General features: G+C 40.8%; 1 protein-coding gene across 1 annotated transcript in view; it reads left to right on the forward strand.

Annotated features, from left to right (window-relative positions):
* Positions 1-325: 325 nt before the first annotated feature.
* The window catches only part of Rybp (RING1 and YY1 binding protein), a gene marked incomplete at its 5' end in the record, with an annotated part of 53,904 nt that continues 39,074 nt past the window's right edge, over positions 326-15,155 (forward strand). The window contains 1 exon segment of the mRNA XM_055628585.1: positions 326-451. Within this exon segment, the coding sequence (XP_055484560.1) occupies positions 326-451 (126 nt within the window).

Raw genomic sequence — 15,155 nt, forward strand, 5'->3', positions numbered from 1 at the left:
TAGGCGACGCTCTTCCTCTGTCCCGCGGCCCGCGCCGCGCCCCCGCCGCCCCGCGCTCGCGCCCACGAGTCGGCCCGCTTCCTGCGCTCGGCGCGGCCCCGCGTGAGCCGCCGCCGCCGCTAGGCGCTCGGTGCCCGGGGCCGGAGGGGGCGCCCGGCTCCGCGCCGCCGGTCGGCCTCTCCCCGGTCCCCTCCGGCGGGGTGGATGGGTGGTCGCCGCGAGAAGTTTCCAGCGCCGGATTCCTGTGAAATGACGACGGCTCACCAGCGCCTGTTCTCTCTCCCCTCTCCATCCTCCTCTCGGTTCCCGGCTCGCTGCTCGGAAGGCCAAAACGACAAGCGAAACCTGCCGCAGACGAAGGCTTTTGGGATTGTAGCGTCTGCACCTTCAGGAACAGCGCGGAAGCCTTTAAATGCAGCATCTGCGATGTGCGGAAAGGCACCTCCACCAGGTACTGGAAGGCGTGTGTGTTGGCTTTTGTTGATAGACTTATTTTGGCTTCATTTATTTGTTTATTGCGCGGAGGGCGGAGGAGAGGGGGAGTGAGTCGTACTTATTATTGATCGCCCTCTTGCCAACTTGTTGATTACGAGCCATTTTGCATTTGGGGGTGGGCGATGTGGTTCGGGTTTATGCCACTTCAAGTTGGGTGCAGTGCCTTCTGTTAAAGGGTTTAATTTATGAGAAGGAATTTCCCCAGGTTTTCGTCTAGTTTCAGACAAGCCGCTGTATTTGACACTTAAATCTTTTGCCTTGCTGGTATTGAGGATACTGCTATTGATTGACTGTAGGACATTAGACCTTTTTTTGTTTGTTTTTTGCCGTGTGGGAAGTGGTTTTAATTTGTCTGTCCGGGATTAGTTTTCTCCTGAGTTAAGTGGTGGTATGGTGGTACAATAAGAATGGGTGGTCCCCTTTTCTGCCTTGAGTTGCAAATATCTCTTTTTTGCACTTGATATATACTGGAGGGTTGGGAAAGTGCATTTGATGGGTGCGCACGCGGAATTAGGGTTGCTAATGTGTCTGTTTTTTGTTATTAGTTTGTGCAAAATGGTGAAATGTGTGAGATGTTGGGGTGAAAAGATTTTTGAAGTTTGTGCTAATGATTCTGTGTTGAAAGGGTTTCTTTTATGTTGACCTAAGAGTGGTTAGCTGCGTATGATAGCCAAGTGAGTTGGAACTACTTGTAGTGCTAACATTAAAATAGAAAGGTATAATGTAAAAACTGATTTTTATAATCTTGCAGGTGTCTTAACTTTTATTTTGAATTTCTTTCTGTTCTAAGAGTTAAGTTACAGGGTTTTTGCTATCCTTAAGGGGACTGTCTTTAGAGCATATGAAAGTGAGAGTGAGCTTAGGACCCTTCAGAAGTCGAGGTTGAAAGCCAAAAGTTTCGCGTCTTTCTTTTGAATTGGTATTTTATTTTGAATTGGTGGTGTCCCGTTGTGGCTAGTTCTACCTGGATGTTCTGAGAGATGCTTCTTGTCAGGGTCGCATTGCTTTCCTTACACCTGGGATTAAGAAGGCTCAGCTGCAAGTCTGTAACTAGAATGAATTGCCCTAGTTGCTGGTGAACTCTTTGTGAATTTCACTAACTCTTATGACATGAGACCTTTGAATCAAAACTCAAGAACTGGAATGTTTATTTCCCTGTGAGTAGTTTTACTCTACTAGGTAGCATTTCACTATGTTTGGAACTATCTGGAACTGTAATCCTGTTGCGTAAGCCTCCTGAGTGGTGGGATTGTAGACTTCTGCCAGTGGACCCACTAGTAGTTTTTTTTTTTTTTTTAAGTCAATTCATGTCAACTTTTTTTTTATCATAGTAAATAGATTTAGTTACATGGAAAACCCATTTCTGTGGGTTTTGTTCTGTTGTCTAAAATTGGGGATTCCATCATTCAGCATGAAAGTTTAGAAATGTATTTGTTACTTAAATCAATAGTAACTATATTATTTATGAGTAATGTTTTTTACATGTAGAATCCCGCTGAGGCCAAAGCTCTTTTATTGTGGTTTTGCTTTGAGTGTTAGTATAGTTGATGTTCAAGTAAATGACCAGGAAGCTAGTAAGAACTTGAGAACCTTGCTGGTGAAGAGAAACTTCAGTCAAAATCAAAAGTTTACATCTGATGTATTGCTGGGAATAATTATCTCATATTGAAATGCTTTTCAATTTTACTTTTATTGAAAAGCCTGACTCACCAACTTTTTGGAAGCATGTGAAAGGGTGTTGATTTAAGATTTTGTTTAAAGTTTTCAGAGCCACAGATGACAGTGGAATTTTAAGCGAATAAATGGGCTTTAGGATATTTCAAAGTGTCAATTCAAAAAAAAAGAATAAAGTACTATCTTTCAGGCCTTTCATGCAGTTGAGTCACTCAGTAGGCTTTGGATATAGATTTCACAGGTGTGAGACCTTTAAAATATCAGTCCGTGATCATCTTTTTGGACAGTTTTGGTTTTGGTTGTTATCAGTACTTTAGTGTTTTAGATCTGTTCAGAAGTCATCATTAAGTGAAATGCAAGTGGCATTTTTGGTTTTCTGTATTATTCATGGGTTTTATATGAAAAAGTGATATGGCCAGTGTTCATGCTCTTCTGGCCAGGGTAGCCCTTCACTTGATTTCTCTGAGGTACTGGCTGAGAATTCTGAATCTTTTCCTTGTAAATAGGTTCCCCCCCCCCCCCCCAAGATAGGGCTTCTCTGTGTAGGCCAGCTGGCCTCGAACCACAGTGATCCGCCTACCTCTGCTTCCCTGAGTGCTGGGACACCCAGCTTCTTCTTGTAAATAGTGTTTTGTTTTGGTTTTAGATTTATTATTTTACATATGAGTGCTCTGTCTGCATGTACACCTGCATGCCAAAAGAGGGCATCAAATCCCAATATAGATGGTTGTGAGCCACCTTGTGGTTGCTGGGAATCGAACTCAGGACCTCTGAAAGAACAGACAGGGCTCTTAACCGCTGAGCCATCTTTCCAGCCCCCTTATAAATAGTTTTATACTGCCAAAATTTCATAGGAATTTGCTATTTTCTGTTGTATTAATCTGTATTAATCAGATGACAGTAGAAAACTTAATTGGTTTTTGATTTGTTTTTGCATATCTGGGCATTAAAATCAGGTCTGTAGTAACTTCAAGCCACCCTTATGGCTGGGATTGGGTGGCTGGTAATTGATGAAAGTTGGCAATTTTGGAATACCGTGTTTGCTGACACACATGGTTTTGTTGCTCTGAGATAGTGTTTAAACAGCCTTATCTGGTTGGCTGGCCAATAGTTATTGTGGAGTTGTTGATTACTCTTGCCTGTATTGCTGCTGGCATCAACCAGTCAATCCAGGAAAACAGCCTTAAATTAGTGGTAGTCCAGTAGGACACAGCGCTCTTTGCCGATGTGGATAGCATTGAGGGTCCTCTATTTAAGCAGAAAAATACTGCCCATCATCTAAAGAGCATTTATGAAATTCCTAGAATATGAAAGATACTGCTGAAAGAGAGGGTTCATGCTAAAAAGATGGCAGAACACATACTCAGGTAACTAATCCTAGCTGTAAAGACTCTGTCAAAGGTGTTATAAAGTGGGATGCGAACTGTCCGATTCTTAAATCAATTAGAAGAAACCATTACCCCTATTTTTTTTTTTTTTTTTTAGAAAAGGAAAACCGATTTCTACAAAATCATCTGCCAGCTTTTTACTTCTGTTGTGATGTGCAGTAGTTTTAAATCTGCATGTAGAACTGTAAATTATTTCAGAATAGGGATGTTTCTGTGGAGTAGCATAGAACAGAACCATAGGGACAGTCAGAAAAGCCCCAAGGGAAAAGGTGTGGACATTTACTAATCTGGTGGGATGTTCTTGGGGCAGAAGAGATCTTTAGACATTTGTTCATTCATTATTTGTGAGTGATCCTGCTGGGCTAAAAGATGTTAAGTCTGTAATTCTTTTGAGATAGGGTAAGAATAGCGTGGGCTAGCTTTGAACTCTTGGCTGGATCCCTTTGGTAGTCTCAGTAGTTATGGCATTACAAGTGTGTGCCATTAAATCTGGCCTAATCTGGCCTTCTCTAGTCTAATTCCTTTCCAAACCATCTCCCATTCTATAGTCCTTAGCTGATTTTTGTTTTTTCCCCTGTATATCTGTATCAAGCTCTGGCTGTCCTGGACAGCTTTGTAGACCAGACTGGTCTTGAACTCACAGTGATCTGCCTACTTCTGCCTCTGGGATCAAAGGCCTGCTCTACTACGCCTGCCTAGCTGACTTTTAAAAAATATTTGTGTTAGGCGTGCAGGTATGTATGTGCAAGTGAGCAAAGGCATCAGCTTCCTTGGACCAGCTGGAGTTACAGGTGGTTTTTAGCTGCCTGATATAGATGCTGGGGATCCAATTCTGGGCCTCTGAAAAAGTCTTAAGTGTTCTTAACCAATCTCTCCAGCCTGTGGGTTTGATTTTTTTTTTTCTTTTAGTATTGGGGGCATACTTTACATATCATAACATTAACTCATGAGTGCAAATAAGTGGCTTTTCTTAGTCATTTGAAAGAGTGCAGCTGTCACTGCACTCCAAGTTTTAGAACATTGCCATAATGTCAGTTGATTTTCTCTTTACACATTGATTGATACATAATGAAGTTAACAGTAGAACCTAAAGTACTCATGGACTACTGGAAGGTTGCCTCCTCACCATGGTGTTAAACCCATCTTTGCAAGAAGGGGAGATAGGGTAGCTTTTTTGTATGTGTAAGAAGGCAGGTAGGTAGGAGAGAATCATGGTCCTTTTCCTAAGTGTAGCTGGAAGTAGTGTTTCTTCTCATCCATCCAGTTTTGTTAATGAAAGAGGGAAGGAAAAAGTAAAGCGTTGTATATGCATGAACTTACATAACTTTGTGTTCCTGAAGTTTGTGAATGTTGGACTGAATAAGTTCCTAGACCTGGTGATAAACTGCTTTTGTGACCCTGTTCTCGGCATGAAATAATACTCTTTTAAAACTTACTGGAACACTGCTGTATAATCTTGTCAATGGTTGTTACTTTCCTAGTAGTGGTACATCTTTTCCTCCAACTACTATTAAAATTGCACTCCCTTGAGAAATTGGAAATGCTTTGGGTCAATCACTATAGATATAGAACTTTGTTGTTTTTGTTTCCAGATTTTACTTTTCTTTAACATTCCTTTTATAAGCATGCACACTCACTACGTGGCAGAAGGCAGAGGACAACTTTCAGAAGTTAGGTTCTCCTTTCACTGTGCCTTTTCTGGCCATCCTTGTATCTGCAGAGTTTATATATGTCCCTGTCATCCTTATATGCATATTTTATCTCTGTGTGGAATTTAACTCCTGATTATTTAAATACTACCATTAAAAAAAAGTTTATACTGTTTTCAGAACTTTGGACAATAGAAAGAAGATTTATCTAACTAATAAAGTTGTAGAAAAATAACTAGAAAGAGATAACAGTATTGAATTGGAAGAGCTAGATGTGACTATTGTCTTTGAGAGCATGGAGGTTTTTAGACTTGTAGCTTTGGACTTCCCTTATATGAAAAATCACTAATTGCAACAGAAGTTTTGTGGAAAAACCACAGTATATTTGTGATCTTTACTAGAACCTTTTAAAGGCCATCTGGCAGTACATTTCAGATAGTAAGACTTCTAGGCTTCTTTTCTGAGAATCCACAACTGTGGGTTTGCACCTTGAGTCACATTGGCTTCGTTTTAGTGTTTGTCTTTCATAAAAACACTGTAAAATACATTAAGAAAATTCCCTCTGTGTTCCAAATCAAATTACTCTGAACAGAAATTGAGTAATAATTTGTTTTGTTATTGTATTGAAGTTACTGATTCATTGTGACTGACTTGATCTTAGGTGTACTTGGTTGATGTCCTTAAAGTAAATTATCTGGGTAGTTGTGGTCATTTGACAAGTTTTTATTGTGCACTTAGCTGTCTGAGCTCTGTGTGCATGCACAGTATGGTGCAAAGACAGGCAAAGTTCCTGTTCTCATTGAGCTTGAAGTACTATGGAGAGGGAAGAGAAAGTATATAAACAGAAAACTGAGATCATTTCAAGTAGTGACAGAAGCCCGGAAGAGTGTGGTAATGAGCATAGAGAGGAGTGTGAGGGTAGAGTCCGCTTTACAGACAGATGGACAGTGCTGCTGTGTGCATTTCCCGGTTTAGGTGTGATGCTGCTTGGTTTTGGAGCCAGAGGAGAGTGCGTTCTGCTGGTTTATGTGTGCTGTTTAGCTTTTTTAGTTCTGATGATATTTATATTTCTGGTTTGGGGAATAGGGTTGTGGACTTGAGCTGATAGACTCTCTGGCCTGTTTTTCCTCCTCATGGCATTGTCTTTGCTCTCTGAAGTTGTGACTGCTTTATTACCTGTTTGTAGTGTACAGGTTTAAAGATTTGATGACCTTTTACAAAGTGAGCGTGTGTTTGTTCTTCATGAGATTGGGGAACGTTCCAGAAACTTCCTGTATACCACCTTATGTTGTATGAATGGGGATTTGTTTTCTTTATGTTTTAATTTTGTGTGAGAGGAGTCCTACATCTTTGCTCACTGTCAGTGGTGATGAGATTCAACCATGTTGCTGAGAGCAGTTCTGGTTTATTTTACCAGTTCTATTTTATTCTCAGGGCATCTGAGTGCTCCCTTCTCTGAGCAGCGCTCCTCAGACTATCCCTGTTCTTGTGTTTTAAAGACAGAATCTAATATGCAGACCAGGATCTCTGAGAAACACTTGTCTTTGCTTAAAGATATGAGCCACTACACCATGCCTTTGTTTCTCTCTTTCTCTGTCTCTCTTATCTTCTTGCTGATTCTTTTTTGTTTTGTTTTTCGAGACAGGGTTTCTCTGTGTAGACCAGGCTGGCCTCAAACTCTCAAACTTCCTGAGTGCTGGGATTAAAGGCATGTACCACCACGCCTGGCTGTTCTTACTGATTCTTTGTGAATTTCACATCATGCATCCCAATCCCAATCATCTCCTGGCCCTTCACATCCACCCTCCACCCTTGCAGCCCCTCCCCCAAGTAAAATTAGATAGGAAAAAAAATCTTGTCATGTCATGTAGTGTGTCTCCATGTGTCCCTCTGCAGGACCCGCCCTTTCACTGTTCCAGCAGATCATTGGTGGGGTAGATGTTGTAGTGGGCCAACTCAAAGCCCTGGATCTGGGCCTGGGAGGTAGTTGAGTTGGTCTCTCCAACTCAGTGCTCTCTAGCACTGCTGTACTAACTCATTTAATGCCGCAGCCACCAAGGACAGGACAGGGTCAGCTTTCATGTTCTCATGTCCTTGAGCCAGCTCACCTGCACACACACACACACACACACCCCGCACCCCCTCCACCAGTCAGCTCTCCTTTGCTGCCCAGTTGAGGTGCAAGACCCACTCTCCCAAGTGCAACTGGTGAGGGAGGGACAGGGTTAGTAGCTCTCTACCCCTCTCGTGGGGTGGGGGTCAAAGGGAATGGAATTAAAGGTGTGAAACTTCTAGAGGTCATGAAAGGGAGTTGATTCTTCTCATTGGCAGTGTTTTTCAGCAGTTTTTCTGTTTTTGAGACAGAATCTCAACGAGCCAAGGCTGACCTGGCACTCAGTATGTAGCCCAGGCTGGTCTTAAACAGTTCTCTTGCTCTTGCCTTAGCCTCCCAAATGCTTGTCTTTGCCATGTGCCACCACACCTGGCCTGGCTCATCAATCACTTTCATTTTAAGACATTGATTAATAAGTAAATGGAGAACTCCACTTTCAAGAAACGTGACTGAGAAGATCAGAGCATCATGCAGTACCCACTGATGGGAAAAGCCAAGTGAGGTGACTGATGGATGAGCATGGTAATGAGGGAGCACATAAGAGTTGGTGATTGTTTAAAGTAGAAATAGTCCTCTTTTTCTTTTCCTTTTTTTTGAGACAAGGCCTCATTGTTTTTGAATGTAAGATTGGTTGCTGTTCTTGAACTCAAGATTCTCAGCTTCCTTGCCTGGATTGTGCTACGATACACCCTGTTTCTCCTACCTCTTTTTAAATCTTTGGGTGCCTAGGATAGAAGCCAGGGTCTCAAGCATGCTAGGCAAGTGCTCTGCAATTGGAACAATACCTAGTCCGTCAACCGCATACTTTTGCTTTCCTCCAAACGCTTTGAATTCCCGGAGACTACTTATTATTAGTCTCCTATTATCATCACCATCATCAACATCATCTTCATTATTCTCTCATCATTACCTTCATGTTGTGTACATAAGAAAAACAAACCTGCTTCTCCACTTGAGCAGCTTAAAGGCAGTTCAATCCATAGGTTGAAAAGCTTGAGTTCTGAGAGTGTTTTCCAAAGGTGTCACAGATCCTGCTTCAGATTGTCTCCTGGTTCACATTGCTTTTAGGAGGAAGATCTAAGTCCTGAATATCTAAAGGATTTTGTGGTTTGGTCTTTTCCTGTGTCTGTCTTCAGAATTTCTGTAAGCAGAATGCAAACACTCAATGTGCTCTCTATACTGAGCATGTTTTTCATGTGTTTTCTGAATGTGTGGACTGAGTTGTCTCACTTCATCTGTGTATTCATTCATTCATTCATTCGTTCTCTCCTTTTTATAATTTATTTTTTATTTCCTATGCACTGGTTTCTTGCCTTGTATGTGGATCTGTGTGTGTGTGGGGGGGGGGGTGTCAGATCCCCAGGTACTGGAGTTTATAGATTGCAGTAAGCTGCTATGTGGGTGCTGGAAATTGAACTGGGTGTCCTTTGAAAGTATAGCCTGAGCTCATAGCCATCTCTCCAGCGCCCCCTTTGTTTTTGTTTGTTTGTTTTTTGTTTTTCAGGATTGGGTTTCTTGTGTAACCCTGCCTGTCCTGGAACTCAAGAGATTCACCTGCCTCTGCCTCCAGAGTACTGGGATTAAAGGTGTGTGCCCCTCTGCTTTCTTTTTAAGGGCTTTTCCGTTTTGTATTTCAGCTGACATGTTTTGTCCTTCCAGACGACCTTCCGTGAAGCCTTTTTGCACCCATTCATTCTATCATGCATGTATATATTGCAGGGCTGTATTATAATAAGCACAGGAAAACAAAACCATAAAAACAACGCCCTACCCTCCAACAAGGTGACAAAAGCAGCAGACTGGTAGTCAAATAAAAACAGCCCTGCACTCGTAGGGGTTCACATATGTCTGCTGTATGGAGCAAATAAAGACTTGGAGGATTAGTTCTTTTGGCTGTTTATAGGGCTGGGAATCAAAAACCATTGCCTAATTTGTGCTAGTACAACAACACCCCGACCCAGCCCCCAGTTTTAAGTTTTTATGAATGTTCTTTCATATATGAGGACTTTTCCTCTTGTGTGTTTAATATTTCTGAGTTAGGTGAATGAACATTGTCTGAAATGTGCCTCTAGCAGTAATATTCCTCTTTATCTGGTTTTGTTTTATAAACAAGCATTGGGACTTAAATGTAAAACTATAAAAAGCCTTGATGGCAGGAAGTAGTTCTTGGAGTGCTTTTGGGCTGTGGTTCTTTGTGGTACACTTGAATATCAACTGTCATACCTATTATCTTAGTAGCCCAGTTGGTGATTTTAGCAGCCAGAAGTCATTGGAAAGCAAGGGGTTGACTGTATGGGATAAACTGATTTTAAAGAGGCAGATTGCTTGTTTGTAAACTTACACCCAGTGCAGCTTACAGATGGTCAGAGAGCGCTGACCAATGTTGGAAGGCATTGTAACGTGTCTTTAACGATGTTACACCTCCTACACATGGTAGTTAGTTTTACCTTTATACCCTTTGTTCACTGTTGTGTTGAGTAATTGGTAGTAATTGTGTTCTGTTGAAGTCTTGACACAGTCACTTCATTTAATTAGCTATATTTTCATTTCCACGCAGTGATTAACACTATGGTGGCAAAAATGAACTCAGTAAATTATGGCAGTTGTTGATATGCTATAGTATTGCTCAGAAATTGAGAGTTTGAATTATAGGGTGAACAGGTGAAATTTTTAAGCAGGGTTAGATACTGCTTTCTCTTTTCCTCTTAGCCAATTTAGAATATCTGTTTTCTCTTGTGGTTGGATGCCCTCCCTCCAAAAAAAAAAAAAAAAAAAAAAAAAAACAGAGCAGTGGAAGGGATACAGATATGTAAAAAAGTATCTGAGTTAAAACAAAGTAGTTTTCATTTTTCTATACAATTAAAGAGCATGAAGAATACAGTCATGAAGTTTTAGTGGCCTTTGGAAGGACAAGAGATTAAACAAATGCCGGTTTCCTCAGCATGATGAATCTTAAAATGTGGTGGTTAGTCATAGAGAAAACAAACTGGGTGACTGCTTTCTAAGAACAGCTCATATGTCACGTGTAGGTTGTGAGGTTTGCTAGCTCTTTTACGAAAACTCAGGGTTTGCTACCACAGGTACTAAAAGAATAGACTGTTGTAAGAAGTCAGGCACTTTTTTGATTTTCAAGACAGGGGTTGTTCTCTGTGTAGCCCTGGCTGTTCTGGAACTTACTCTGTAGATCAGGCTGACCTCTTGCTCAAGAGATCTTCCTGCCTCCAAAGTGCTGGGATCAAAGGCAAGCACCACCAGCAATAGAAGTCAGACTCTTGACTCAAGTTGCTTTAAGCCCCCAAACCCAGAACCCTTCAGTGGTCCACAAACCCTGTAATAAGAAGAGTGCCATTTAGACTGTGACTGACAGCAAGATTGATTTCTTGACCAATTCCTGGTCATTGTTGTCTAACAGTCATGGTATATGATTAGCCAAACTCAGCAAATCTGTTACTAAGTAGAAGGTGGATAAAGACTAAAGTATAGGTGAACTGGTTCACTACTTTAATGCTCAGTTCTAAGTTTGAACTTCTTGAACATGGTAGCTGTGTACTAACTTCGATAATAATACCTTTGCACCTTGTAAATTACTAGTAAGTTCTTAAATTTTTAATTTTGTGGATATGTGTATATAGGCACATGTAATACAAGTGCCCATAGTGGTTAGAGGTGTACGATTCACCTGGAGATGAAGGTACATATAAGGTTGTAGATTCTGGGAACCAAAATCAGCTCCTCTGGAAGAGCAGTACTTGCTCCCTTACCCCCTTCTTCAGTGTGTAGGTATGTTGACTGTCTATGTGTGCCTGGTGCTTATGGAGGACAAAAGCACCTGGTGTTGGGTCCCCAGAACTAGAGTTAGAGATGTTTGTGAGCCACTACGTGGGGACTCAAATTTGAGTCCTCTGGAAAAGCACCCAGTACTCATAGCAGCTGAGCCATCTCCACAACCCATTAATTTTTACTCTGTGAGTAGGGGAGAAAAATCAGTAACGGTTGATAAAGTAGTTGGGCAGTGGTGGTGCATGCCTTTAATCCCAGCACTTGGGAGGCAGAGGCAGGCTGATCTTTCAGGACAGTCAGGGCTACACAGAGAAACCTTGTCTCCAAAATACCACAGAAGAGAGGACATGGATCTTCTGGACCTGTAGTAGCATGTCATGTGCTGCTTGTTGTAGGTGTTGGCAGCCAAACTCTGGTCCTGAAAAAAAAGCCAAATGAACTGTTGAGAAACTTAAAAAGTCAAGCATTAGGCACACTACAGAGATCCACCTGTCTCTGCCTCTGGTGCTGGGATCAAAGGCATGCACCTCTGCCCGACTGAAAACACTGATCTTAAAAGAGCTCGTACTATGGAAGATATTTTGGTGTCTTGTGTTGTATTACGTGAGCCTGTGTTCACATAATCCACAGCAAGGGGAGATTGACTGTAGCACAGTTGTTAACTACTTCAAAAGGATAAAAGAGAAGGATTTGGTTCTCGGCACAAAGAATTGATATTTGAAGATTTTTGAACTGTTAGATTGATTTTTTTTTTCATTTACTCTTTATATACATGCATAACATCAGTGTGCCTCATAGGATTGAGAATCAAAAATAATCTTTAAATATTTAAGATAATTTTGAAAATTATAAAGCACAAAATTGGCATTGAACTTAAGTATCCATTATATTAATGATATTTTATTGGTTCTGACGCTGTTATAATTAAGAAGGTGTGTATTACATAGAAGTTGGAAGGTGATTACATGGGACCACGGCGTACTTGTGCCATTTTCTGGAGGCACAGTCTGTAAGTCTAGAAAATGTTTAGAAAAGGATATGTAATGGGCAGGAGAGAGGGCTCAGTGGTTAAGGGCAAAGACCTTGCAGCAGAGGACTCGTAGCACCTCCACGGCTACTGGTGACTGTCAGTAACTCTCAATTCCAGGTGTGGGAAACTCTCTTTTGGCTTGGATACCAGACATGTATGTGGTGCATTGTCATACATGCAGATGGAACATATTTTTTTTTTTTTTAGGAAAATGTAAATTATGATTTGCTGGAATGTACAACTAATGTTATAGGCCCCTGAACATAGGATATTCTGAAACATGTTTGCATAGCATTTTGTATTTTGCACATCACTTTTAGATCTTCTTCCTCCTCCTCCCTCCTCTTCTTCTTCTTCTTTGTATTAATACTCAAAGCAGTTTTGAGGTAGTTGTTACTGTAGCCTTGCATTTATAGAAGCTGCTGCACAGAAAAGTAACTTTCTGGATTTCAATAGGACAGGAGAGGTGATGAAACTAAATGGGCTAATTAGCATGAGCAAAGTATTTATAAAACTCTGCATCTTCACAACTTTTCATCCTTTTCTAGGGCTGTTTGAGTTAGAGAGCAGTATTATTATGCTTGTTCAGAATTCTGGGGGGAAAAAGCGTAATTACAGAGCCTGTAATGTGCAGTTAATACTGTATAGATGAAGAGATTTATTTTACTTACTATCATGTTTCTTTTTCTTACCAGTGTTTCTTATCCTTATCATCCTGACTCTTTGAAAAATACCTTTAAAAACAGACTGTATAGTACTTTTCTGCCTTGAAATCAAATGGGTTGTTCATTGCTTAACTTAGAAAATTACACAGTTCTTGGAAAGAACTTTTCATGCTATCATTAAAATCACCAGCAAGAAGCAATGCATTTGTGAGTTCTGCAAATAAGTGGTGCAGTGGGTGGAAAGCACTTGTCACCTGGCCAAAGTCAGGTAGACAAGTTCTGTGTCCTGTGTGTAAGCTCTGCTTTTACTGTGTGCACTGGCTCTATGTCCGCTTCCTCCAGTTACTGAGGCTATATCCAGCTTGTCCTCAGCTATTCTGGGACATAATGTATGTCAGTAAACAATCGGGTCATAGTTTGGCAAATGTCTCCTCTTTTTTCTACCTGTCTCATTCTAGATGCAGAGGACTGTGAACCTTTCTTAGACATGGCACCCATCATACCAGATACAAAAAAAATCATTGCTACTGATGATCTTCCTGATTATGAAGTTTAACATTGTTTGGCTCCTCCCTTACCCTCATTGAAGACTTTGTAACATACCCTTCCTGATTGACTTTTGGGGTAAAGTTTTTTGAAGGGGGATCCTGAGACTGCACCCACGTACCTTGTGTGACTGTGTGTGTGTTTTCTGATTTACGGTGGTTTTCTGAGACGGGTCTTAAATGTTCCTCTCAAATACTGTAATGACAAATTATTTGTCCAAAAATATGTAGGAAAAATGATTTATTTGTAATGTGCTCCCCCAATGATGATGTATGAATAAGTATATAATTTGGTATCTCTACTTTTTAAAGGAGTTTTATCTGGTACAGTTGTTGGTATGTTTATATGTAACTGAACAGTTTTCTGCTTTGTTACTAAACTGTTCATTTACACATCCTTATTTTTTCTAAGCTCAGGTAGGTCTTGTAGTACACACCTTTAATCCCAGTACATGGGTGGCAGAAGTTGTTAGATCTTTGTAAATTGTGAGGCTAAGACAGACTACATAGTGCCAGGATGCCCAGGGCTATATAAAGACCCTGTCTCAAACAAAACAACAAAACTTTACCCAAAAAGAATGTCTGAAATTTTGGAGTCACTACAGAATAGATAGTGCAGAGACAAGTGTGTTTTTAAATACTATTTGGTGAACTGCAGCCCTGGGGTGGTGCGTACTTACACCTTTGTTGTATTGTGTAATCAATGTAAGGAAACAGGCTGGGAACAGTGGCACAAGCCTGTGATCTCAGCACTCAGGGAGGCAGAGGCAGGTAGATCCTCTGAGAACAGCCAAGGCTACACCTGAGAAACCCTGTCTCAAAAACAAAAAACCCAAATCATTGGAGAGCTTCATCAGATGTGTTTTGACTGTTCTAGGTGCTATGTATGGAGGCACAGCTTGTCCAAGGCTCATCAGAATGACAAGCCATAGTGATGCTAGCCCAGGTCTTGACAGCATAGTGTTTTTGTTTCTAAAGCTTCCTTAGTGACCTTGTAGTTCACCCAGTGCTGATAAGTTTCTCCATTTAATGGGGATTTAACATAAGCAACCTTATACATAGAGATATAAGGCCCTTTAGTAAAAAAGGATGTGAGCCTTAGAGTTTAACATTCCTAATCCAAGTTTTTTAGTAGAATCAGACTTGATCTTTTTGCTTCGTAGAAATAGCCTGCTTATTTAGTCTCTATCTGTGTAACCACAGTTTAGAAACATTATATGCCCATCCACCATGATAGTCATACTAAATTCTCCCTTTATTCTAATATTCTGCTGCCTTAAAGTTTTTCATTGCAATTTAAAATTTCAGTGTATTTTGCAAGAATCTCTGTACCTGTGTCAATTCCATGATCTTGATACTGGTTTTTGTGATGTCTAGTTTCCTGGAGAGAACTTAAGAAAAATACAGAGAACATGTAATGTGCTTACTCAACAAGTCGTCGATATTTCTCACTCTGCAGAGTTCTCTTGCCCTTAGTATTTCCTGGTCACACTGATCAGTGTTCATTGATAATGTTCTTTAATACCACTATATGACCTGTCCTGCCACACATACTTTGTGGCTCTGGACAGACTCCATCACTGGGGGACATCCCTGGCTCACTTACACTTGCAAAAGTAACTGAAAACTTACCCTTTATTCCTATCTGGCAAGGTCAGCTAATGATAACCCTTCAGGGAAACAATTCTTGATTCTTGTATGATCATTGAAGAAACTTTGTGTTAGATCTCCAGCAGAACATGAAATAATTTTGTATGGATTTTTTTTTTTCTTCACATTTCTTTCTCTGTGTTTGGGCTTGAAGCCCTCAGGGCAG

The sequence above is a fragment of the Psammomys obesus genome, unplaced genomic scaffold (genome assembly GCF_907164565.1).
Source record: "Psammomys obesus unplaced genomic scaffold, mPsaObe1.curated_primary_1811, whole genome shotgun sequence".
NCBI lineage: Eukaryota > Metazoa > Chordata > Mammalia > Rodentia > Muridae > Psammomys > Psammomys obesus.